This window comes from Dendrobates tinctorius, unplaced genomic scaffold, assembly GCF_039654945.1.
Source record: "Dendrobates tinctorius isolate UK_male_01 unplaced genomic scaffold, ASM3965494v1 ptg000021l, whole genome shotgun sequence".
NCBI lineage: Eukaryota > Metazoa > Chordata > Amphibia > Anura > Dendrobatidae > Dendrobates > Dendrobates tinctorius.
Genome location: NW_027361689.1, coordinates 43991703 through 44016784, shown reverse-complemented (window position 1 = coordinate 44016784; position 25082 = coordinate 43991703). Strand labels below are relative to the sequence as shown.

Sequence of the window (25082 nt, the reverse complement as noted above, 5' to 3'; positions counted from 1 at the left end):
CCTTTGATCAGTATTTATTAATGGGGTATGGTCTTGGGTCAGTCTTTATTTAGGGGGTCTGGCCTTTGATCAGTATTTATTAATGGGGTATGGTCTTGGGTCAGTCTTTATTTAGGGGGTCTAGCCTTTGATCAGTATTTATTAATGGGGTATGGTCTTGGGTCAGCCTTTATTTAGGGGGTCTGGCCTTTGATCAGTATTTATTAATGGGGTATGGTCTTGGGTCAGCCTTTATTTAGGGGGTCTAGCCTTTGATCAGTATTTATTAATGGGGTATGGTCTTGGGTCAGCCTTTATTTAGGGGGTCTGGCCTTTGGTCAGTATTTATTAATGGAGTATTGTCTTGGGTCAGTCTTTATTTAGGGGGTCTGGCCTTTGGTCAGTATTTATTAATGGAGTATTGTCTTGGGTCAGTCTTTATTTAGGGGGTCTGGCCTTTGATCAGTATTTATTAATGGAGTATTGTCTTGGGTCAGTCTTTATTTAGGGGGTCTGGCCTTTGATCAGTATTTATTAATGGGGTATGGTCTTGGGTCAGCCTTTATTTAGGGGGTCTGGCCTTTGATCAGTATTTATTAATGGGGTATGGTCTTGGGTCAGTCTTTATTTAGGGGGTCTGGCCTTTGATCAGTATTTATTAATGGGGTATGGTCTTGGGTCAGTCTTTATTTAGGGGGTCTAGCCTTTGATCAGTATTTATTAATGGGGTATGGTCTTGGGTCAGCCTTTATTTAGGGGGTCTGGCCTTTGATCAGTATTTATTAATGGGGTATGGTCTTGGGTCAGCCTTTATTTAGGGGGTCTAGCCTTTGATCAGTATTTATTAATGGGGTATGGTCTTGGGTCAGCCTTTATTTAGGGGGGGTCTAGCCTTTGATCAGTATTTATTAATGGGGTATGGTCTTGGGTCAGCCTTTATTTAGGGGGTCTAGCCTTTGATCAGTATTTATTAATGGGGTATGGTCTTGGGTCAGTCTTTATTTAGGGGGTATGGTCTTGGGTCAGCCTTTATTTAGGGGGTCTGGTCTTTGATCAGTATTTATTAATGGGGTATGGTCTTGGGTCAGCCTTTATTTGGGGGGTCTGGCCTTTGATCAGTATTTATTAATGGGGTATGGTCTTGGGTCAGCCTTTATTTAGGGGGTCTGGTCTTTGATCAGTATTTATTAATGGGGTATGGTCTTGGGTCAGCCTTTATTTGGGGGGTCTGGCCTTTGATCAGTATTTATTAATGGGGTATGGTCTTGGGTCAGCCTTTATTTAGGGGGTCTGGTCTTGGGTCAGCCTTTATTTAGGGGGTCTGGCCTTTGATCAGTATTTATTAATGGGGTATGGTCTTGGGTCAGTCTTTATTTAGGGGGTCTGGCCTTTGATCAGTATTTATTAATGGGGTATGGTCTTGGGTCAGTCTTTATTTAGGGGGTCTAGCCTTTGATCAGTATTTATTAATGGGGTATGGTCTTGGGTCAGCCTTTATTTAGGGGGTCTGGCCTTTGATCAGTATTTATTAATGGGGTATGGTCTTGGGTCAGCCTTTATTTAGGGGGTCTAGCCTTTGATCAGTATTTATTAATGGGGTATGGTCTTGGGTCAGCCTTTATTTGGGGGGGGTCTAGCCTTTGATCAGTATTTATTAATGGGGTATGGTCTTGGGTCAGCCTTTATTTAGGGGGTCTGGCCTTTGATCAGTATTTATTAATGGGGTATGGTCTTGGGTCAGTCTTTATTTAGGCGGTCTGGTCTTGGGTCAGCCTTTATTTAGGGGGTCTGGTCTTTGATCAGTATTTATTAATGGGGTATGGTCTTGGGTCAGCCTTTATTTGGGGGGTCTGGCCTTTGATCAGTATTTATTAATGGGGTATGGTCTTGGGTCAGCCTTTATTTAGGGGGTCTGGTCTTTGATCAGTATTTATTAATGGGGTATGGTCTTCGGTCAGCCTTTATTTAGGGGGTCTGGTCTTTGATCAGTATTTATTAATGGGGTATGGTCTTGGGTCAGCCTTTATTTAGGGGGTCTGGCCTTTGATCAGTATTTATTAATGGGGTATGGTCTTGGGTCAGCCTTTATTTGGGGGGTCTGGTCTTTGATCAGTATTTATTAATGGGGTATGGTCTTGGGTCAGCCTTTATTTGGGGGGTCTGGCCTTTGATCAGTATTTATTAATGGGGTATGGTCTTGGGTCATTCTTTATTTAGGGGGTCTGGTCTTGGGTCAGCCTTTATTTGGGGGGGTCTGGCCTTTGATCAGTATTTATTAATGTGGTATGGTCTTGGGTCAGCCTTTATTTGGGGGGTCTGGTCTTTGATCAGTATTTATTAATGGGGTATGGTCTTGGGTCAGCCTTTATTTAGGGGGTTTGGTCTGGGGTCTCTATTTATTTTGTTGTCTGATGAAGGGATTCATACGTATGTACTGCTATATTTGATTTAAATATAATTATTGTGTTTTTTTTTGGTTGCCCCCCAAACAATGCATTACCAATCGGTCACCACATTGTGTGTACCCCAGTGTTAGTCCTAGGCTACAGCTCGGCTCACGAATAACGAGCTCTCGCCGCTCCACCGGAAAATGGCGACAGTTTTTGGTGTTTTGTAACAAGCATCAGATTTTTTTTTACGCTATAATTAAAAATAATAAATGATATAAGTTTGGTATCGCCGTAATCGGACCGACCCGGAGGATCGTGTGGCAACATAATCCTCACTGCAGTCCTAAAGCGAAACCCAGAAGACAACGATGTAATGGCATTTCAGTCATCATTGCGCCCCACCTGTAATTTTTCTTTCCATTTATGAGGTAAAATGATCGCCGTCATCCAAAATCACAACTCGTCCGGTAAAATGAGAAGTCCTGCTACATCTGTGTTCATGGATAAAAGAGAGAAAAAAAAGATGAAGAGAAAAAAAACAAAACAAAATCGTAAAAACGGAAAGAGGGAAAGATAAAGGAGTGACGGCACAGAAAGCGGGCTGCAAAAAAACTATTATAAAAAATAGATGATGGATGACGTGAAACGCGTGCAGGTCGCGTATTTAGACTTCATCCGTGTTTTTCATGAAAAACTTGCAGCCGGCCAGCACAGAACAGGTAAAACGTGCCCGACCAATATGGCTGCATGCACCAGCGCGCAAAGGGTTACCCCGAGCAGCAGCAGCAGCAGCCTGCAGAGCCAGCCCCCGCCACAGCACAGCTGCACTATTGGCTGCAGAGCAGACAGCCCCCGCCACAGCGCGAGAGGTGGTCGCCCAGCACACAGGCGAGAGGAGCCACACACACAGGAAGCCCGGACCCGTCCACAGCAGCCATGGGAGTGGAGATAGAGACCATCACTCCAGGAGACGGTAATGACATTGTGTGCCCCCAGCTAGCCCCGGCCATCAGACTGGAAGCTCTTATGGCCGGCGCGGCCTCTCGCCCCATCACTGCTGGCTAGGAGTTATTTGTCGTAGCCCCGGTGTAGCAGAGCTGAGCTTGTCGTGGAGCGGAGTCTTGGTGCGGCTGAGCGGCTCATAAACTACATCATCGCCTCTGCTACATCTGTCTACACCTGTACAGACCGGAAAAGTCAGAGCCCCCGAACAGGCGGGTAATATTAAGATTTATCAATGCCTAGCGCCGAAGAACCAGAGAGGTCCACCACATCACTACTGCGCTGTCTGTCATCTATCTATCTATTATCTATATATCTATCTATCTATCTATCTATTATCTATCTATCTATCTATTATCTATCTATCATCTATCTATCTATCTATCTATTATCTATCTATTATCTATCTATCTATCTATTATCTATCTATCATCTATCTATCTATCTATCTATTATCTATCTATTATCTATCTATCTACCTATCTATTATCTTTCTATTATCTATCTATCATCTATCTATTATCTTTCTATTATCTATCTCTCTCTATCTATCTAATATCTATCCATCTATTTATCTTTCTATATAGCTATCTATTATCTATCTATTATCTATCTATCTAGCTTTCTATCTAGCTTTCGATATATCTATTATCTATCATCTGTCTATCTACCTATCTATTATCTTTCTATTATCTATCTCTCTCTATCTATCTATTATCTATCCATCTATTTATCTTTATATATATCTCTATTATCTATCTATCTATTATCTCTACCTATTATCTATCTATCTGTCTATTATCTATCATCTGTTATCTATCTATGATCTATCTATCATATATCTATCTGTCTATTATCTATCTATCTATTATCTATTTATCATCTATGTATTATCTGTCATCTATTTTTCTATCTAACTTTCAATTCATCACCTAATTACTAATATATCTGTGTTACAGTAAATAAGATGGAAGAAACACACAGTATCAAACCATAAGAATGTAACATACCATAAGCCCTAGATAAACAGATAATAGATCATTCCCTCTGTATTATTTATATAGCGCCAATGTATTCTGTAGCGTTGTACAAAGACGGCATCACTCTCTGTCTCCAATGGATCTCACAATTTAAATTCCAAATTAATTCATCCATTACTGATATTATTATTATTATTATTTCCGGATACTTAATCTTTCTTGTAGAATACGATCCTTCCGGCATGTAGATGTAGCAGAGCTGAGTTTATCATGCGTCTTATCTGCCACTTCATTACCATAACTAACGGTTTACAACCCTAGTGCTAATTGACAAACTTGGCTCTGCCACATCTGAGATATAGTGAAGGTAATTTGAGATTTAATAGATTTCATTTCTGTAAGCTGTTGGTAGCTATACCTGCAGTCCTATGTAAAAGCGCACAAGTAATATACCCTGGGACTCACTGACAGCCTGCACGCAGCTCTGCTACATCTTGATTCATTCATTGATTAGTGTTGTGACCTGTTTCCTGCTGCCCCATATCCCGCCTTCCCCATTCTATATCCTGCACTTATTCCATCCATCCGCTCCGGTGTGCGCTCGGCATTATTTCTGCGATTCTTTGTGTTCCCCCCGCGTTGCGTTCTCCGTGCGTGCATGTGCTCGCTGAATGCTCCTAAGAACTCCTGCGGGTTATTTCCGCTCAGGTATTTCTTAAGAAAACCTATTGTCTTATCTCAGGGCACATTGTCTCCAGACGGATGGGTAGTGCACGTGGGGGGACGCTTGTGTGGGTTACTGAATGGCAGGCGACCGGTGCAAATTTCGGACAATCCGCCGTGTTCTACATCACCGGCATTGTGGATGGGATTGGCCAAATATCTTCCGCGCCTGCAGCGGACATTGACGTCCTCATTTCTGCAGATTTTCTCTGTGAGAACCCAGGGGACCGTTGACACATTGCGGATTTGCTGTGGATTTTCCATCCGGATTCGTGTTTCACAATTTGACGATGGAATATGGCGGCTGTAAAGTGAATTAGATATCAAAATCCTGACCCACACGCCGCAGATCATTTCCTCGCATGTCCCTTCTTTCTTCAGATTTTCACTTTTGCAAGGCGTAGGTTGAAATCTTCTAAAAACCCACAACAAACTCTGCACGAAAAAAAAAATAAATCTGGTGTGGATTTTATTGTGGATCGAAGACAAAATCGGCCCTAAAGTGCACAAAGGATTTTCGGCTTTAACGTAAGGCTGCGCTCACATTGGTCGGATATTCTGTCCGGATTCTCCACCCTTGAAGGGGTTGTCCAGGTTTGGCACAAAAGTCTGCAGTCATTCTCTGTGTCACTCTTTGTCACTGCAGACTTGTGAATCCTCACTTTGCGTAGAACACACGCTGTCAGGATTCTCCGGTGTCAGCGGCGAGACCGGGAGGACATGTGACCGCAAGTATGTGATATGCATACTCCCGGTCACCTTCAGACTAGACATGCACAACCTCGCTAATCACAGACCGCCCTGTTTCACCGGAGAAACCTGCTATGCACGATGTCAGGATTCACCGGTCCGTAGTCGTGTAGAGTGACGGCAGACTTTCATGCCAAACCTGGACAACCCCTTTAAAATCTGCCGCAGCTCATAATTCCAGCTCTGTGGACGAGATTTTGCGTCAACACACTGCAAAGAAAATCTGTATCCTGTCAATTTAGTCTGCGTCATTTCACCATGAGTTTCAATGCAAAGCATATATTCATCACTCGAGCAGCAAAATCGGCAACTGGAAATGTCCTGTGCGGGCCTACCCTACTAGACCCGCATGGTCCTACAGCTGGACGTGCCAACGTTGGCTATAGGCCGATGTTAATTGACCTAGAAATGTGTTCCCCAAGGAGTTCTGACACTCACACTGTGCAGCACAGCGTATAATCATCGCCTCGGGAGCACTTTCACATCAGGAGTTACTGGATTTACGAACGTGTGTAAACATTCAGTTGACCATTAGCACCAGCCATGCCCACCCTCAGATCATAAAAACGTGGAAATAAATGGTTAATTTCACCTACATTTATATTCTGAGCTATCATAGAACTTTGTAGATGTCACTGGTGCTCTCCTGTCAGGACCATGAAGATCACTTGGCATCCCCCAACACCTTTTGGTAGAACCTTGGTCTTGAGTTGCCTTTAGCTAAAGGAGAGCTCCTCTATTGTTCCTCCAATATACAGTGGGTACGGAAAGTATTCAGACCCCTTTAAATTTTTCACTCTTGTTTCATTGCAGTCATTTGGTAAATTCAAAAATTCATTTTTTTTCTCATTAATGTACACTCTGCACCACATCTTGACTGGAAAAAACAGAAATGTAGAAATTTTTGCAAATTTATTAAAAATGAAAAACTGAATTATCACATGGTCATAAGTATTCAGACCCTTTCCTCAGTATTGAGTAGAAGCACCTTTTGAGCTAGTACAGCCAGGAGTCGTCTTGGGAATGATGCAACAAGTTTTTCACACCTGGATTTGGGGATCCTCTGCCATTCTTCCTTGCAGATCCTCTGTAGTTCCGTCAGGTTGGATGGTCAACGCTGGTGGACAGCCATTTTCAGGTCTCTTCAGAGATGCTCAATTGGGTTTAGGTCAGGGCTCTGGCTGGGCCAGTCAAGAATGCTCACAGAGTTGTTCTGAAGTCACTCCTTTGTTATTTTATCTGTGTGCTTAGGGTCATTGTCTTGTTGGAAGGTGAACCTTTGGCCAAGTCTGAGGTCCAGAGCACTCTGGAAGAGGTTTTTATCCAGGATATCTCTGCACTTGGCCGCATTCATGTTTCCTTCAATTGCAACCAGTCGTCCTGTCCCTGCAGCTGAAAAATACCCCCATAGCATGCTGCTGCCACCACCATGTTTCACTGTTGGGATTGCATTGGGCAGGTGATGAGCAGTGCCTGGTTTTCTCCACACATACCACTTAGAATTATCACCTAAAAGTTCTATCTTTGTCTCATCAGACCAGAGAATCTTATTTCTCATAATCTGGGAGTCCTTTATGTGGTTTTTTTTTTTTAGAAAACTCTATGCGGGCTTTCAATGGCACTGAGGAGAGGCTTCCGTCGGGCCACTCTGCTGCCATAAAGGCCCAACTGGTGGAGGGCTGCAGTGACAAACAGAGGGATGTTAACAATGTAATGTTTAAGAAGTCTGCACTAAACATTTGAAGGCGGCCATAAACATTACAGTTCAGTTGTTTGCATCTTAGACAACCATTGTTAGTTGGTTATTTGCATCTTGGACAACCAGTGCTAGCTGATTGCATTTTGGACAATCAGTGGTAGTTAGTTGCATGTTGTGCAGCTAGTGGTAGTTGGTTGGTTGAATCATGTGCAACCAGTGGTAGTTGGTTACATCTTTGGCAACCAGTGGTACTTGATTGCATCGTGGACAGCCAGTGCTAGTTGGTTACATCTTTGGCAACCAGTGGTATTTGATTGCATCTTGGACAACTAGTGGCTGTTGGTTGCATCTTAGACAACCAGTGGTTGTTGGTTGCATCTTGGACAACCTGTGGCAGTTCAGTGTATCTTCTGAAACTAGTCATAGTTGTTTGGTTGCATCTTGTGCAACCAGTGATAGTAGTTTGCGGCATCTTGGACAACCAGTGGTGGTTGGTTTCATCATATGCAGCCAGTGGTAGTTGGATGCATCTTAGACAGTCATTTGGTTGCATCTTGGACAACCAGTGGCACTTCGGTGCATCTTGTGCAATTAATGATAGTTGGTAGTTGCATCTTGTGCAGCCAGTAGTAGTTGGCTGCATCTTGGACAGCCAGTGGGCTGCATTTTGGACAACCAGTTGTAGTTGGTTTCATCTTGGGCAAACCAGTGGAGTAATCACTAGGCTTTCAAGTCTGGTTATGACACCAAACATATATTAGCGCCTTTAAAAGATATTTGGTGATATCTTAATTCATCGTCCATGAAGATCAGATACATTCTCGATGGTCGTTCAGCATCTTCTTGCTGCTTTTGGTTTTGCTTCTGTTCTAGATGTGCAATGTAACAGGACTGACCTAAGGATTTGGTAATTTGAACTTGGTCCTGAAGATGTCCAAAAATTGCTTTTTCCAGACTAGGGCTGGTGTTGACAAATCATTAAAAAAAATTTAATTTTTTTTTTACTGCAACATAGCCTTAAGAGGAATGATCCACCTAAAATAATTATCTTAACTGCCATAGGGTGAACACAGAAGATGAGATGTGTGAGATAAGACCCACTTACTTGAAAAATCTTGGAACTCTAGCTAGTTCTCACCCATGTAGTGGACCCTCAGAAATTTCTGTCACTGGAATTTTGTTAATTTACTATAATGGCCCCTACACAGAGCCTCAATTATAATATCTATATTACATCTCAGAAGACGATTTGGGTTGGAATTACCCTTCAAAAAACTTTGAGCTGATAGGACCTGATTAAGAAGGGTTTGCCAGTTTGAACAATCCCTACTTGTTAGACAAGTTCCACAAGTTCAACAGTTATGGTCAATGAACAAACCTCAATATCTGGACTAGCTATGGGTCTCCTGATTCAAAATCAACAGCCACATATGGTATTTCCCTATGAGATCGAGTTAAGAAACTGTTCTGGACCCTGAATGATGTGTAAAATCAGCATTAGAAGGATCCTCACAGACTGTCTTTCTGCTGGGATCAATTCATCACCATTCAAAATCTGTTTGGAAATCTGACAGTAAGGGTTCAATTTTCCTTTAGATCCACCACAGAGGAAAAGAAGCATTACTCAGTGTTTATTTAAATCAGTGAGTTGTCATGTGATGCAGATCATCCCGAGCAAGAGACACTCAGGATCTACTCTTCACTTTTGTGAAGAGAATTCTGGACAGAAGACCACTCCATAAACTAGGAAACTTGGTTTTCTAACTGAAGAACCCCTTAAAGAACCAATAAACATTTTGAGTTATAATGGACAATAAATGAAACTAGAACATTTATTCAAAGAAAAAGTTGAAGATTTTGATCATTTTTTTTTTAATTAGGTGATTTTTTTTCTGGTAATATTTTCTACTTGCTGTAGACTGTACGTATGCGAGATAATGTGGCTCTTGCTGCGAGCCTCCTGTGTATATATGACATTCACACTGTACTCCTAGTGTAACTGAGCTGGAGACTAGGGAGGTTCTTCAGAAAAGGTCAGGCGTAGGATGTTTCTATGTTTAAACCTTTCACTTTAGCACCAGATTGGTTAACCTTTTACTCCAAAACCAGATGGCACATCGACCACTGTATACATGAATGATACTGTACATCAGAGGTCCCCAACCTTTCTGACCTTGAGAGTCACATTCATCTATGAAAGAGGGTCGCAAGCCACATTCAGCTCTGAGAGAGGGTCTCGAGCCACATCCAGCTTCTGCCCCACTCACAGTAGTGCAAAAGAAGAAAGACGCGCACTCTTGCTGTGGAGGAGATAGGTGCTGACTGTACGTGGAGGGTCCACTAACAGTAGTCAGTAGATAAACAGTCGCACTCAAGTGTGGATTAATCTTGCAAAAAATCCTGAAGATTTTGTGAAATTTTTGGATTTTTATTTTATTTCAAATGCATCAAATAGTGTAACACCGCAGACAAAAGAAGTATCCAAAATGTGGGTATAATATCGTAATCCAGGATATGAGTATACTATGGTTACGTTTCGACCTACTAGGAGGCCTTTCTCAAACCATACTCAAGTAGTGTCAAGAAAAAGATTAATTAGAGCATTTTCAGAAGTCCCAAACAGGGGCTGATGGCATGGGAGCAGCCTGGACCTGCGGTGTTGTCCACTCACAGTAGTGACAACCAGAGCCCCCATTACCGGTATAATTACAGTCAAAGCTTTTCCACTGAAATCACACCAATGCAGTATGCCAAGCTTCAGGGCTTGCTGTCTTACCCCCATTCAGATCTGCTCTTCTGTGCAGGGCTGCACACATAAGTCACCATCTGGAGATCTGCTCTTAACAGCTGTTTGCTACACCTGGTGATAGCATTCCAAGCTGTCAAACAGTCGCAAGCCACACATCACGGACGTGGGAGTGGGAGAAGTGGCTTGCATTGACAATCCAACACAATGGGCAGCACTTTGAACACATTTTATAAGTTGTCATAAACTTGTAAATAACTCATGAAAGAATAAAGTTACGTTAAAACCAATCACACCATTGTTTTTCTTGTGGAATTCCAATAAGTTTGATGTGCCACATGACCCTCTTCCCATTAAAAAAAAATAAAGTTTGTTCAAAAATGACCGACTTCAAAATGGCCGCCATAGTCACCACCTATCTTGAAAAGTTTTCCCCCTCCCATATACTAATGTTCCACAAACAGGAAGTTGATATCACCAATCATTCCCATTTTATTTAGGTGCATCCATATAAATGGCCCACCCTGTACTTTGGAGATTATCTTGGGTTGATGGCATAGGAGCCATAGTTGGCATCATCCAACCATTTTTCTTTTAAGAGTAGCTTAAGTTGATAGCATGGGTACCAACTAGAGCATCAACCAACCACTCTACCTTGGAGAGTATTTTGGGTGGGTGACGTAATTGCTGTTGCTGGCATCACTCTACTTTAGAGATTATCTTGGGTTGATGGCATGGGAGCCATAGATGGCATCATCCAACCATTTTTCTTTTAAGAGTAGCTTGGGTTGATAGCATGGGTATTATTGAGAGCATCAAACAACCACTCTACCTTGGAAAGTTGCTTGGGTGGATGGCAAGGTTGCTATAGAGGCCATCAACCAACCACTCTACCTTGGACATTAGCTTGGTATGATGATATGGGTACCATAGACTGCCTCATCCAACCATTTTTCCTTTCAAAGTAGCTTGGGTTGATAACATGGGTACCATCAAGGGCATTAACCAACCACTCTACCTTGGATAGTAGCTTGGGTTGATGTCATGGGTGCCATAGAGGCCATCAACCAACCACTCTACTTTGGAGTGTTGCTTGTGTTTATGGCATGGGTGCTGTAGAGGGAATCATCCAACCACTCTTCCTTTAAGAGTATCTTTGTTTGATAGAATGGGCACCATCGAGGGCATAAAACCACTCTACAGGAGCTAGGGATCTTTAATACAGTAATCGGGAAGTCTACTGAATCTTTTGCTCCAGGTTAAGGATGATTTTCATATGAGTATTTTGGTGGTCATTTGGTCTACTGCTTAATGTCAGATAAACACTTCAGAGGACCTAGAGATTAATTGTTTGGTGTGGTTGTTGTGATGACCATTTTGGTAATTGGGTATTGAGGTGGCATTAAACTTTAAATACTGGGTTTGTTCTGATGCATGCCTGTGCAATTTGTGCTGTTTGTGCTATCAAGACCATTACTCTTAATGTTCTTCTCTCCTGCTGCTTCATTTCAGAGCAGCAATTAGTACAAAATGTCTCACCCTATGCGTTAATGATGCAGCCTGAGGCTGTGAGGGTCAGAGTTTGCTCGGGTTGGGGTGGAGGGCTCCTCATTCAGATCCTGATGATCTCTGAGAACTCATTGTTGCCTAGTAACAGTTAACACGTAGGAGCGTTGACTGGAAAATGCATTACCTGAAAGATATATGAACTTGGTATTTGTATCATTAGGATTCTGCAGAAGTCTTTACAAATCCCCATGCTTCCTACTGGAAGTATGAAGGAAACAATAAAGAATGTCACGGATGGGAAATAATGGTGAAGAAGGAGAAATAATAAAAGGACAACCATAGTTCTGAGCTCTATGCGCTGTTCCCTACGTGTTCCAATCCCCCTTTACAACACCAACAATAAACTTGAGTTCTGGCCTCGGTGGAGGACCATGCCAGAACAACACTAACAATAAACATGAGTTCTGGCCTCCGTGGAGGACCAGTTCAGATTAGGAGAAGCTTAATAGTCATGGCAGCATATAATAGTTCCTAATTGTGAGTTCATGCAATAATGTACAATGATGTACATTATATAGAAAGCTTAGTATGAAGTCAGCTATCCTTGCCCACAACAGTGGGGCTGGCCTACCATCCAACTGTCTCCTATGATATTAGATGTTGAAGGAAGAAGAAGGATCGGACATGTTAGATTTCCATGCCCAATATTTTTGTTCTCATGAGAGATAACCCATTGCTGCAGCTGTCTGGCACAGGATAACTACCATATCCCTATTAAAGGATTTTTTTGGACCATGTGGAAAAACTATGGAAGGAGTGTAACATTGGCTTTGGTTCATGGTGGTCAAATGACCGCTCCTATCCTACGCATTGAGAGAAGACTGAGAAAATATGGATATCATATACAAGCAGTCACTAGGAGCCCAAAGTCCCTTAGACCTAGCAAAGATTTCCCTGAAAGAGCTGTTGCATTAGTGATTGGGTAATTTTAAGGACTCCATAGGGCAGATAAACAGGTTTGGAATCCCTGGCCGAGGCCCTAATCATAAAGACACATGCATGGGTGGTCGGGAGGACTAGTTTTTGGCCAACAGCTATGTGAAGTTAGAAAGAAAGGAATCCGTGGAAATATAATACAAGGTCAAGAGATCCACCCTAGCCATTATATTGCATGGGCTCTTGGGGTCAAATTTTTGTTTGTGGTAATGGAAAAGATTTCTATGAATACCGTATACCGTATTAACAGGAGGAGAATGGTAACTCTCTACATACTAGTGCACTTAAATCACTATGAAAATGCCTCTATAACAATGAAATGGAAATACCATCAACAATTCATAAATCACAATGTCAACCCTGAAGAAGTGAAAAAACCGGGCTAAAGACCAATGGTATTATAAAAACATATATTTTTATTTATCAAAAACATTAAAATATGTATATGGCAAGAGAGATGTACATATCAAAAAAGGGATATAAATCACCCATGAGGTTTCTCACAACCATCAACAACAAGGATATTGACATTTCAACAAAGTTGTAAATAAATACCGCTTCAAAAACTGTGTCTTATGAAAACACCTACATGAATGGAATACAAAACCGCTGTATATGGCGTATTTTATAAAAAATTCCCATGTGGGGATGTAAACTAATCACTCCAAAAAATGTCATTGTTATAACGTACAAAAATACCCGCTATATGTGAGCGCCTAAACTGTGGCAAAAACTATGTGGATGCTGTCTGAATGGCAATCACATCCAATAATAGCGATATAATTACCGCATAGCTAGAAATATGTGCCCCAAATGACAGCATATGCACACAAGGACTAGCGGTATAGCAACAATCACAGAGCAATAACAAATATTCATGTGGAATGACGCAATCGTACCATGTGGTTGATGTAGAGTCCCCCGGGCGTCCCTCCCTCCTTTTATAAAATACGCCATATACAGCGGTTTTGTATTCCATTCATGTAGGTGTTTTTATAAGACACGGTTTTTGAAGCGGTATTTATTTACAACTTTGTTGAAATGTCAATATCCTTGTTGTTGATGGTTGTGAGAAACCTCATGGGTGATTTATATCCCTTTTTTGATATGTACATCTCTCTTGCCATATACATATTTTAATGTTTTTGATAAATAAAAATATATCTTTTTATAAAACCATTGTTTTTTTCACTTCTTCAGGGTTGACATTGTGATATACTAGTGCACTTACCAGGAATCCGTAGTAGAAAGCCATGTCATACATTATATGGAATTATTCTGATTATTCTTCTTAGAAATTACCTACAATGCAATTACTTAAACACATTTAAATGTATATGTTCTAATTTTTTTTATTTTTAGGAAGGACTTTCCCCAAGAAGGGTCAGACATGCGTCGTCCACTACACAGGTAAGATGCACTACGCTTTACTGTTAATGTTTTATGTACAAGACGTCCTCTGACTGATATCTTTGTGTATGGATTTATGTCTGTTGGATGGAAGAATGTCCAATTATTACTAAGGAAGTCCACCTCCTCTCGATGAGCCAACTTCATCAATAAGAAGCACCAAGAAGGCTCAACTGTTGTCATCTCTGTGTCTCCTGCACCCACAAAAAGAAGTACAACCTTCGAAACCAAAGTTCTCTGGGACCCTGATGTTCCTTGGAACTTAAATAAGAGGTTCCCTGAAAGACAGGAAAAGTTTTTGTTAGTTATGGGGATATTTTAAGGATTCATTAGGTGGGTATAGGCGTTTGGAATTATTGGCCATAAGGGCTGAATGGGAGGAGGCACTTGTAATGTGCACACTGTGTACACTTAATAGTTTCCCGGGCCATTAGGCAAGATTGATGCAGTCTTTGGAATGTTTGTGGCAAAAACTCAATGCAACCATAATTTAAGAAGACAGTCTTAAGAGAAAAGAGATGTTCTAGTGATTGGGATGTCCATGTGAGGGAAAATTCAAATATAAAATATTTTGAAGGGCTTCAGACAGGTTTACAAAAAAAGCAAAACTCACCCTTTTACTCCACCACTCCCGTTCTGTGTCCTCTGGTCCCAACCTCTTTGTCCTGTTTTTCACACCTCAGTAAATGCCTGCTTAGCCACCCACCGGCCACAGTAGTGACTTACCCCTGCCAATATGTGGGCATTTACTACCGTTTCCTGTGAGTAGACAAAGGGAACATAACACTTTGAATCATTAGGGTTTGTGAACACGGTGCAGATTGTCCTAAAAGACCTGCGTTTTACCTGCGGATTGGCCTGCGGATTTCCCCTGCATTTTGACACCTGCGGATTTCTATAATGGAGCAGGTGTCAAAACGCTGCGGATTCCGCACAAAGAATTGACATGCTGCGGATATCAATCCGCAGGTAATCCGCGCGGAAAAATCCGCAGCATGTGCACAGCGTTTTCCATTTTCCATTGCCTTTAAAGGTACTGTACAACGCAGCAGAATCTGCTGCTGATCCGCAGAATCCGCAACGTGTGCACACACCCTTAGACGACCCCTTTATTCATAAATGAGCATTGTCGTATAGTGCTTGTAAATGCAAGAAATTTTGCAAGTTGCTGCTTATTAAAACAGTCAACCGTTCTTGAGAAATTATCACTTTTTTTGTTTACACCTTGTTGCCTTGGAGACCGACCAGCGCTGTTAGACAGGAGAACATGTGCAGTGCTTACAACTCTTTTCCGCTTGGCTTGTAAGCAGTGTGTTGAAGCTGGCCACGATCGCTAGAGTGCACTGTTGCCTCCTAATTCTGACCACAGTCAGCAGGCCATTGGACAATGTTTACAAGCTACACAGCAGCGGTGGTCGGTCTCCCAGACAATGAGCTGTAAACAGAAGAAAAGTGCTAATATCTCAAGAATGGTTGCAAATGTTAGTAAGTAGTAAGTCACAAAAGTGTTTGCTTTCACATGCACTATTCAGCAATATGTATTTATGATGTTGGAGGATATCCTTTTAAAAGGCTGGTCCAAAATACACATTGATATTCATCCTAAATGCCTATCTATTGCCATAATCTATTTTCTCCCTCCATGAAAGAGTCATCGGTGACTTTCATTTCAGGGGCTGGGCTAGTCCTGCTCTGTCACTGTGCGATATGTACAATGACAGTGCGCTCTCTCACCGGCTCAGTTCAGTAGTAATGAACCGCCAACAGAGTGCACTGTCAGTGCACATTGCAAGATGAATACCCAGGTTGCAGAGACCAATGTCGGCCCTGCAAGTAACGTCACTTTTGGGAGCGGCGCTGGTCTTTGCATGCCGGGTATTCTTACAATGCGCTCTGTTGCAGCTCCTTACTACTGATCTGAGCCAGCGATAGAGCGCACTGTCATTGTACACATCACACAGTGACAGGGCAGGAACTAGTCCAGCCTCTAAAACAAAGGTCACCAATGATGGGTTGTTTCAAGGAGGGAGCAGGGGCTACGGCAGGATGACGCTTCGTTTGAGCAACCCAGTATACAATGGGTTTCTCAAGCAAGGTATCATCAAAGAGGAAATAGTAAAAAAAGTCATAGGATAGTGTAGTTATGGAAGGATAGATAAAGTATATTAGAAAATATATTTGATTATGGAATTAAATAGATAGGTATTTAGGATGAAAGTTAATTTGTATTTCGGGCCATTTCGAAGTTCTTAAAGGATGCAGTTGCACAGAGGCAAGGTTAGTAATTGGCTATATAAAATAGTGTAGATGGAACTAATCTTATTTTGAGTTGTGTCTCTTTCCTTCCTTTTTTCTATGGCCAAGGACTGCAGAGCGGTGGGACAGTTAACCTCTAGGAGGTTGTATAATAAATAGACATATATGAGGGAGCAATATACATACCTCATACATTTGGTGTTTGCATCTGGGACACTTGAGAGAGGTCACTGTCATGTTACAGTATGTGCAGGACCTGCTCAGCTTACAAGCACCAGATCATATTCATAGGGTGTTCCTGAGCGATACTGTAAGTGCTGGCTCAGCATTATGTCCCTGTAATAAAAGCCACCTCCAGCTTTCCAGCCATATTCTGCTCCCCTGGTCAACCTCTACTCTTCATTTATGAGAGCACTTGAGTTTTGTAGGCAGCATTGTGAATTTTGCATACGTTCTAATGTACAGCGTTTCCACCCATCCTGGTGAGCCCATGGACATGCACTAATCGTTTTTGCATAACCTGTGTGGGTGCTGTCTTCTTTTTCTTTTTTTGCTATGAAATGACCATGTGGATGAATGTGATCCTGGATAACCCCTCTAGTACAGCATGATTTACTGTGATACAAACGCCCATGTCTGACTTTTTCGAAGGGTTGGGTTTACGAAATGATCTTCTAAGGTTCCTTATAAATCCATTATCTTTCCAATGCCTATAATAAGTCATAAAATATTGATAAATACGTTTTATGTGCACATTGACACCGAGCATAAATTGCTCTTAATACAGATGGTGGCTTACATGGGAATTGGCACTTCAATCACAGGATGCGGTGGGGCGTAATGGAGAAGGCGTTAATGGATCTGTTCACTAGAAATCCTGTGTTAATCAATTCTGATGAGGGGGTTCTCGGCCCTCGAAAGGAAAACTCCCTAGCTTGGTGAGACTGACATCTGGAGGTCTACAATTAGAGATTTTTCTAACTTATAAACAGTCATATGGCATTTTTTTTATATATTTTTTATATTTTCTTAAAAAAGGGGAATCTGGTTTCAACACGTAACCAATTAGGGAATTCCAGATCCTCATCTCTTCACCAGAGTGGAGAGTGGTTACAAAGAGCGTCTCTCTGTCTCTGGAGGACCCGTCCTGTCCAGCCACCTTCTGATTCGAATGGACATTGTGTAATGCATCATTTCTCCAGCGAGCGCGCTGCAGGAAAATCTGACACTTACTGCAATGCTTTTTCATAGATTACTGCTCATCTCTGGGCTTCCCAGCTGGGAGATTAGTTTATTGTTAAGGAACCTACGAAGGACTGTCTGAACCAGAGACCAAAACCTTTTATATCATTTTGATTGCTTTATGGTAAAATACTAGTAGACAAAAAAAAACACAAAATGGATTGTAAAATGTTCAATTAGAGCAGGCAACCAGGTAGGCAACAGTAGTAGTAGACAGTAGTTGAACAAAACAAGTGTCTGCCACCATCATCCTTAAACTGGCCATGCTCATGGGAAATCTCTCCTGAAACCCCTATACACATATGGGAGAGAGGAGACATCTCTGGTAGTATACTTTCTTCCTTGAAAGGAAAAGGATCAGGCGTTGAAATTCCAATATTCCGACCTGCTCTCCCCAACGTCATCTGTCAGGGCAGAATTGGGATGAGAAGGTTAACCGGTCCTGCAAAAATCAGCATGTCAGAATGTAGCAAACCAAGGCAGATACAATGGCCCCACTGGGCTTTGCGGGGATCTTTTACAATCTGGGTAAATATCTCAGGAAATGTAGTCTAAAGGAGCCCTCACATGTTTAATAGAAGTGGCAGAAGTAAAAGATTGGGCTCTAAAATTTCTAAAAAAACCTTAGACCTTGTTCTCCCTGACAAATGATGTTGGAGGAAGGATAGGTTGGGTTTGTTGCATGGGAATTTTCAAGAAGCCCCCCATGTAAATTAGTTGGTCAGCTGGTTCTACTGAAAACTGGATTGGGTGGCTTTTTTCTAAAAAATTTTGGAGACTTAAAAACTAACATAAACCTGGAAGGTGGTCTTCACCTTATTCCTATCTCATCCCACTCCATTCAGCACCTCGTGTGGCCCGTTTCTATACATGACCATGAGATTGACCAGAGATTTCAGACGTCTGTTTTCAGTACTTGTTCCTTGTTGATGTGTGAAGGTTGTTGTTTTGGATGACAACTCCATAAAGGGTTATTCCCAACATTTTTATTGATCAGCTACACATAGGAAAGCTAAAACCTTACGGCTTAATGGGCGTCCAATCATACCGATCCAGAAAACGGGACTCTGAAATGCATTATCGGAATGGAGGAGTGGTCACGCATGTGCCAGAAAAAGTATAGCCCATTGCTCATCTATCTCCAGCAGTCCCAGTGTTTGACAACACTCTTCTCCAATAGGTAATTTATCCCATGGATAAATTATACCTTTAAATGTTGTGAATAAGACAAATTGCTATTCAGTCGCAGTTGTGATCTGAACACTGATTGAGGGTTCCTGGGATTACACTCTATGGACTACAGCCCCTTCACAACGACCGGAAAAAAATCAGACATGGCAGATCAATTTTTGCAAAAAAATATTAGTGAATACTCTTGGAACTTATTATATCAGTCCTAAAACAGCCTGTACCCATTACTATCGGCAGAACCGGCACGTCCAAACCCTCCCTATCTGTCAAGACAGAAGAGCTCGGTAATATCCGTGCAATCTGGTGACTTCCAGATGGCGCAGATTTCGTTATAGAGGAATAAATCCTATTTGGAAAGTGTTTATAACATTTCGGAGCTACATGTGATTCTTCTAGGACTGATCAATCAGAGGCCATCCCTCGTCATTGGTGCTTTGTACCTGGGGCTCTTTGCCTACCGTCCACCATCTCTCCCTGTGGTAGCTTTGATGTGAGATGTGCGCACTTCTTTGTCAGCATTGACACAGGAGAGATGAATAAACCATGGCTGTGATTCACATATAAGGACGTGACGCTGGTTCTTTACCCTCCGTGTGAGTTTTTTGATATTTTTCCTACGAAAGAGACTAGATAAGAGACCCTGTATCGTACTATCTCCCTTGTGGGCGTAAAGCTGACGGAAACACGGGAGTAGAACTAGACTAGAGTTCCTGTTGTACTTGTTTTAAAGGGATTTTTTTTTTTCTTAAATCCTGGCTTAATATATACGGGATTGGAAAAACTTGGCCTCATTTTACTAAAAAAAAAAAAAACATTCAGTGGAGCAGAAAATCGAGAAACAACACAAAAGTGTTTTTTGTCTAATCCTGGACAACTCCCTTAAAAAGTTTTTCGCCCACTTAAAATATGTTGAAAAACACTCAGAAAGCTGCAAAATAATAATAAAAAGTCAGGTTCGCCTTACCAAGTCCCTTCTGCTCCCCTTCCAATACTTCCGTGGTCCCTTGCCAGTCTTGGTACTTTCTGGTTTGTTTGGTCGAATAGCCAATCGCTGGTTGTAGTGGTAACCAGCACATCATTGCTATAGCTAGTGATTGGTTGCAGTGGTCACTTGTATGTCTAACAAGAGGAGAGAGTGAGATAAGATGGGCTCCAGTCATTTGACCACTGCAGTCAATCACTGCCTCCCGCCGTTCTCTGTACTGGTTTCTTTGCCCGGACAGCAAATGAATGATTGTAACTAGATATGAATGGTACAAACTTCTGTATCACCATAAAATTGATCATTTTTTTTTGTATTTATTCCAATTCTGTAGATTTATGCATTAATGAGTAAAATAATTGATTTGGCTAAGAAGCGTCATCTATCTATATAAATCCTTACTGTGCAAAGAGGGAATGTTGTGCCACCGCCGCTCATCGAATGTAATTGGCATCTTCTCGCATCTAAGACTATAGATCTATGTCTTCAAGGAATTTCTCCTTCAGCATAAATGTACTGGAGGCAAAGTTTTAATGAGTCAACAAGAGGCGCAAATTGAAACGTGTTTATAGCAAGAAATCCCCAGAGAATTTAGAATTCTGTAAATTCTGGATTTTTTTCTACGCAGTAGAAAGACGTATAAATCTTACTGTTTATAGTGGGATCGATAATGAATCACTTATTGTAACCAGTCCCCTATAGGTCTTTACACAGTAGCGCCGTATTGCCACAAAATATACAAAAGATAACGCTGTATTAATGAGGTTGCTGTTTTTGTTTTTAGATTTTAATATAATTTTTCTTATTTTGTCTGTGATGAAAACAAACTCTTTAATAAGAGATCACCTTCGGTGATCAGCCGATCGTCACCCGTTTCGCTGATTTTGTCCAGCTTTCCTCTGCAGTGGCCCCCATAGGTGGAATGTAGAATTGCATGCTAGAAAATAGGGGGGGAAGCCAGCACTGCTTAAGGTTAGAACGCATAAATTGAAGTGCATATGCACATAATATCCAGCTGTATTCAAAAATGAGATATTTGGCAAAAAAATTGATCAATTCAATTGAGCCACCCCGCCGCGCCAAGGCAATCTCATGTGGGGGGTCCTACTCTACATTTATAATAAATACTGTGCCATTACGGCCTCCTAAGAGCATGACCACATCAAGTGCAATCTGTACCTGAACATTGCTGGATCGCTCCCATGAAGCCAGATGAAACAAGTGCAGATGAAGGCCAACCAGGTCTGAACACAGACATATCAGGATTGACCTCCACACATTGCCCAACCAGCAAACATAGATGAAGGGCGATATTGGCCCGGACACAGGTGCACAATTAAATAAAGCTTGGGGCAGGGCGGGGCTGCCGTGTGTGTGCACAGCAGCCTAGATCCATCATAATGAACACAGAAAAATTTATAGCGGACATAGCCAAGCGTGCACGGCAGCAGTGGTGGTGAGCCACAAACCAACAACAAGAAAATAGGGGGGGAAGCCAGCACTGCTTAAGGTTAGAAAGCATAAATTGAAGTGCATATGCACATAATATCCAGCTGTATTCAAAAATGAGATATTTGGCAAAAAAATTGATCAATTCAATTGAGCCACCCCGCCGCGCCAAGGCAATGCGTTCTAACCTTAAGCAGTGCTGGCTTCCCCCCCTATTTTCTTGTTGTTGGTTTGTGGCTCACCACCACTGCTGCCGTGCACGCTTGGCTATGTCAATGAAGCAGTCCTGTGATCTTCCTGCTGAGGCCGTGGTCACCTAAGCTTACATCCTGTCGAGTCACTTGGACCAGATGAAAGATTCTCTTTATGTGGTTCACAACTGGCCTTCAACCAGCATCCATAGGTCAGAGAGTGATGTGAATGAGGCCAACCTGCATTGTTTGAGTATGTAATCTATTTGCATAGTTTTCCTCCTCCTGTTTGGGAATGCCAACAAACTGTCTGGCCTGGACAATGTATCTAATCAATATATCAGCAGACATCATTGTTCAGTGGTCATGCATTACTGTTTTGCAAAGATAGCAAAAAATAAACTGTAGGAGCTAATATTACAGGTAAATATTTGTCCTACAAGAAGAGTCAATACTTCAGACAACAGTTTATGATTCTGGGCCTACTGAATTTACGTCTGGCATAATTAAGAAGAAACGCTGTGTTTTCACAACCTTTAATAGAAAAATGAATTCTTTTAGGACCCTCAGTAAAAAAAAAAAAGGCAGAATAGTGCGGTTTAGAGACAGGACTAGATAATGTATGTATTGATCAATCTCCATGAAATGTTCTTTGCACATTTATTGTATTCTACCTATCAATACCTAATTCACATCCATTTGGATGGCATCATTGGATGACATCCAGCCGCTGCTCACAGCTCTGCAAACACTCACGTTTAATCCTCTTGGGGTCATCCACTTCAACCAAATATTCATTGCAGACAGCATGTATTACACCACGTCTGCCCAGAGCCTTGTTCTTTGTACACAAAAATAAGTGCCTCTACAGGGCAAATTACCGTAAGTATTAAATGGAAAATGTTGATAGTGATATGCCCCTTTAAATATAATACAAGATGTAGTTACCCTTGTGTACAGAGCAGTTCCCTGCTCAGGAATCCCAGAAGGATACAGGTAAAGACAGAAAGATGTCATTGCAACAGCTTTACTGACATGGAGACAACAAGCTTGATATTTACAGCTTTATGATAGCACAGCCTCATATACACAATAAGCTGGATGGTTAATATTATATGAAAAAATTAGCTCAGTGGTTACACAGTCACATGTTAGACAATGAGCTTCATGGTTAATATCAGATGAGACAATGTGCTTGATAGTTACACAGTCACAAGTGATATGTCTATGTGTAAGCGGGACAGATATGAAGCTTGATCGTTACACAATCTCACATAACATAATGAGCTTCATGGTAACACTCTTACATATACAATGAGCTTGATGGTCACAAAGTATCACATGAGACAATGAGCTTAGTGGTCACAAAGTCTTACTTGAGGCAATGAGCTTGATAGTTACACAGTCTCACATGAGGCAACAAGCTTGATAGTTACACAATGTTAGGAATGGCGGAACGCACTTAATAAAACTGTAAATAAAGTGCTTTCGCCGCTCGGGGTCCACCGTGCAGTGGGTGATATAACCGCTGCTAAGTGGTGGCAGGAGCAATATGGCGGAATTGCACACAGGGTTAAACTTCACCCCGGTGCGCAGAGCAATCTCAGCTAAACTCACGGAGATGCCAAAAGTACAAACACAAATAACTGAGCCTGTTGTAGTCACAGTACTCAGTAAAAAACGCACACACGGTATCCGGTCACAGGAGCAGCCCAAGACGGCGGCACTACGTCCATCTAGACCTACAGTGTGCGCGGCATTGCAACTGCGAACGCAAAGGAGGCTGCTACTGCAGCGCGGCGTGGACACTGCTGCCAAACGACAAAGGCAAGGCAAGGCGCAAGCACAATGTCGGACACTAGCAGCTGTGCAAGTTGAAGTAGAGGAGCGCTGGCGCTGAAACTAACTCAGTCCCTATTCACATGCGTAATATCAGAGGTAAGGGGCTTCAAATGAGTCAGTCACCAGAATCATACATCCGTCCTCATACACACAGCAGCAAGTATGACTATACTAGCGCATGGCGGAACAGCCATGCGCGCCTTTCATAGCAGCCGGGACCTTCTGCACGCTTCCAGGTCTCTGAAATGGACCAATGAGAACTGGAGTGGGACCTGAGCACATGACTCCCGATCCATGAGCATGCCCAGTAAGAGGACAGAAGGACTTAGCCTCAGGAGAGATTTGCTGCAAGGCAATCTCCTCTGCAGTGGAAAATAGGAGGAGAGTGCAGAATGTGAGGATCTGGATCCCTGCTGAGTAAACGCAGGAATCCGACTCCTAACACACAGTCTCACATGAGGCAACAAGCTTGATGGTTACACAGTCTCACATGAGGCAGCAAGCTTGATGGTTACACAGTCTCACATGAGGCAGCAAGCTTGATAGTTACACAGTCTCACATGAGGCAACAAGCTTGATAGTTACACAGTCTCACATGAGGCAACAAGCTTGATAGTTACACAGTCTCACATGAGGCAAGTTTGATGGTTACACAGTCTCACATGAGGCAACAAGTTTGATGGTTACACAGTCTCACATGAGGCAACAAGTTTGATGGTTACACAGTCTCACATGAGGCCACAAGTTTGATGGTTACACAGTCTCACATGAGGCCACAAGATTGATGGTTACACAGTCTCACATGAGGCAGCAAGCTTGATAGTTACACAGTCTCACATGAGGCAATAAGCTTTATAGTTACACAGTCTCACATGAGGCAACAAGTTTGATGGTTACACAGTCTCACATGAGGCCACAAGATTGATGGTTACACAGTCTCACATGAGGCAGCAAGCTTGATAGTTACACAGTCTCACATGAGGCAACAAAGCTTTATAGTTACACAGTCTCACATGAGGCAACAAGTTTGATGGTTACACAGTCTCACATGAGGCAACAAGCTTGATAGTTACACAGTCTCACATGAGGCAACAAGCTTGATGGTTACACAGTCTCACATGAGGCAACAAGTTTGATGGTTACACAGTCTCACATGAGGCAACAAGTTTGATGGTTACACAGTCTCACATGAGGCAACAAGCTTGATGGTTACACAGTCTCACATGAGGCAACAAGCTTGATAATTACACAGTCTCACAGGAGGCCACAAGCTTAATGGTTACACCGTCTCACATGAGATAATGAGCTTCATTGTAACACTCTTACATATACAATAAGCTTGATGGTCACATAGTATCACATGGGGCAATGAGCTTGATGGTAACACAGTCTCGCATGGGACAATGAGCTTGACGGTCACACAGTCATACATGGGACGATGAGCTTGGTAGTCACAGCCTCACATGAGCTTGATGGTCACACAGTCTGGAATGAGGCAATAAATGTAGGGTATTTAAAAAAAAATGAGTTTCTAAACCAGAAACCACTTTAAGCAAATGTGACAAAGCACTGCCTCTTGAAAAAAGTCAACGTATAGAGGAAAATAAGTTGCAGCCAAACTCCTGTCCCGGGCTCTTATCTTCCCTGAGAACAAAAGAGTCATATATTGAAACTGAACAGGATCTATTCATAGTAAACAGTCATATGGTCTCTCTGTAAACAGCACCGATTTTTGCACATTTTTA

At 42.0% G+C, this 25082-nt stretch overlaps 1 protein-coding gene across 1 annotated transcript in view; it reads left to right on the top strand.

The window, feature by feature from the left end:
* The first annotated feature begins 3197 nt into the window (after positions 1-3197).
* FKBP1B (FKBP prolyl isomerase 1B) overlaps positions 3198-25082 on the top strand; it is a 71312-nt gene continuing 49427 nt past the window's right edge. Inside the window, exons 1-2 of the mRNA XM_073568344.1 lie at positions 3198-3342; positions 14137-14184. Of these exons, the coding sequence (XP_073424445.1) occupies positions 3306-3342; positions 14137-14184 (85 nt within the window). The 5' untranslated portion in view covers positions 3198-3305. The remainder of the gene's footprint in view (positions 3343-14136; positions 14185-25082) is intronic.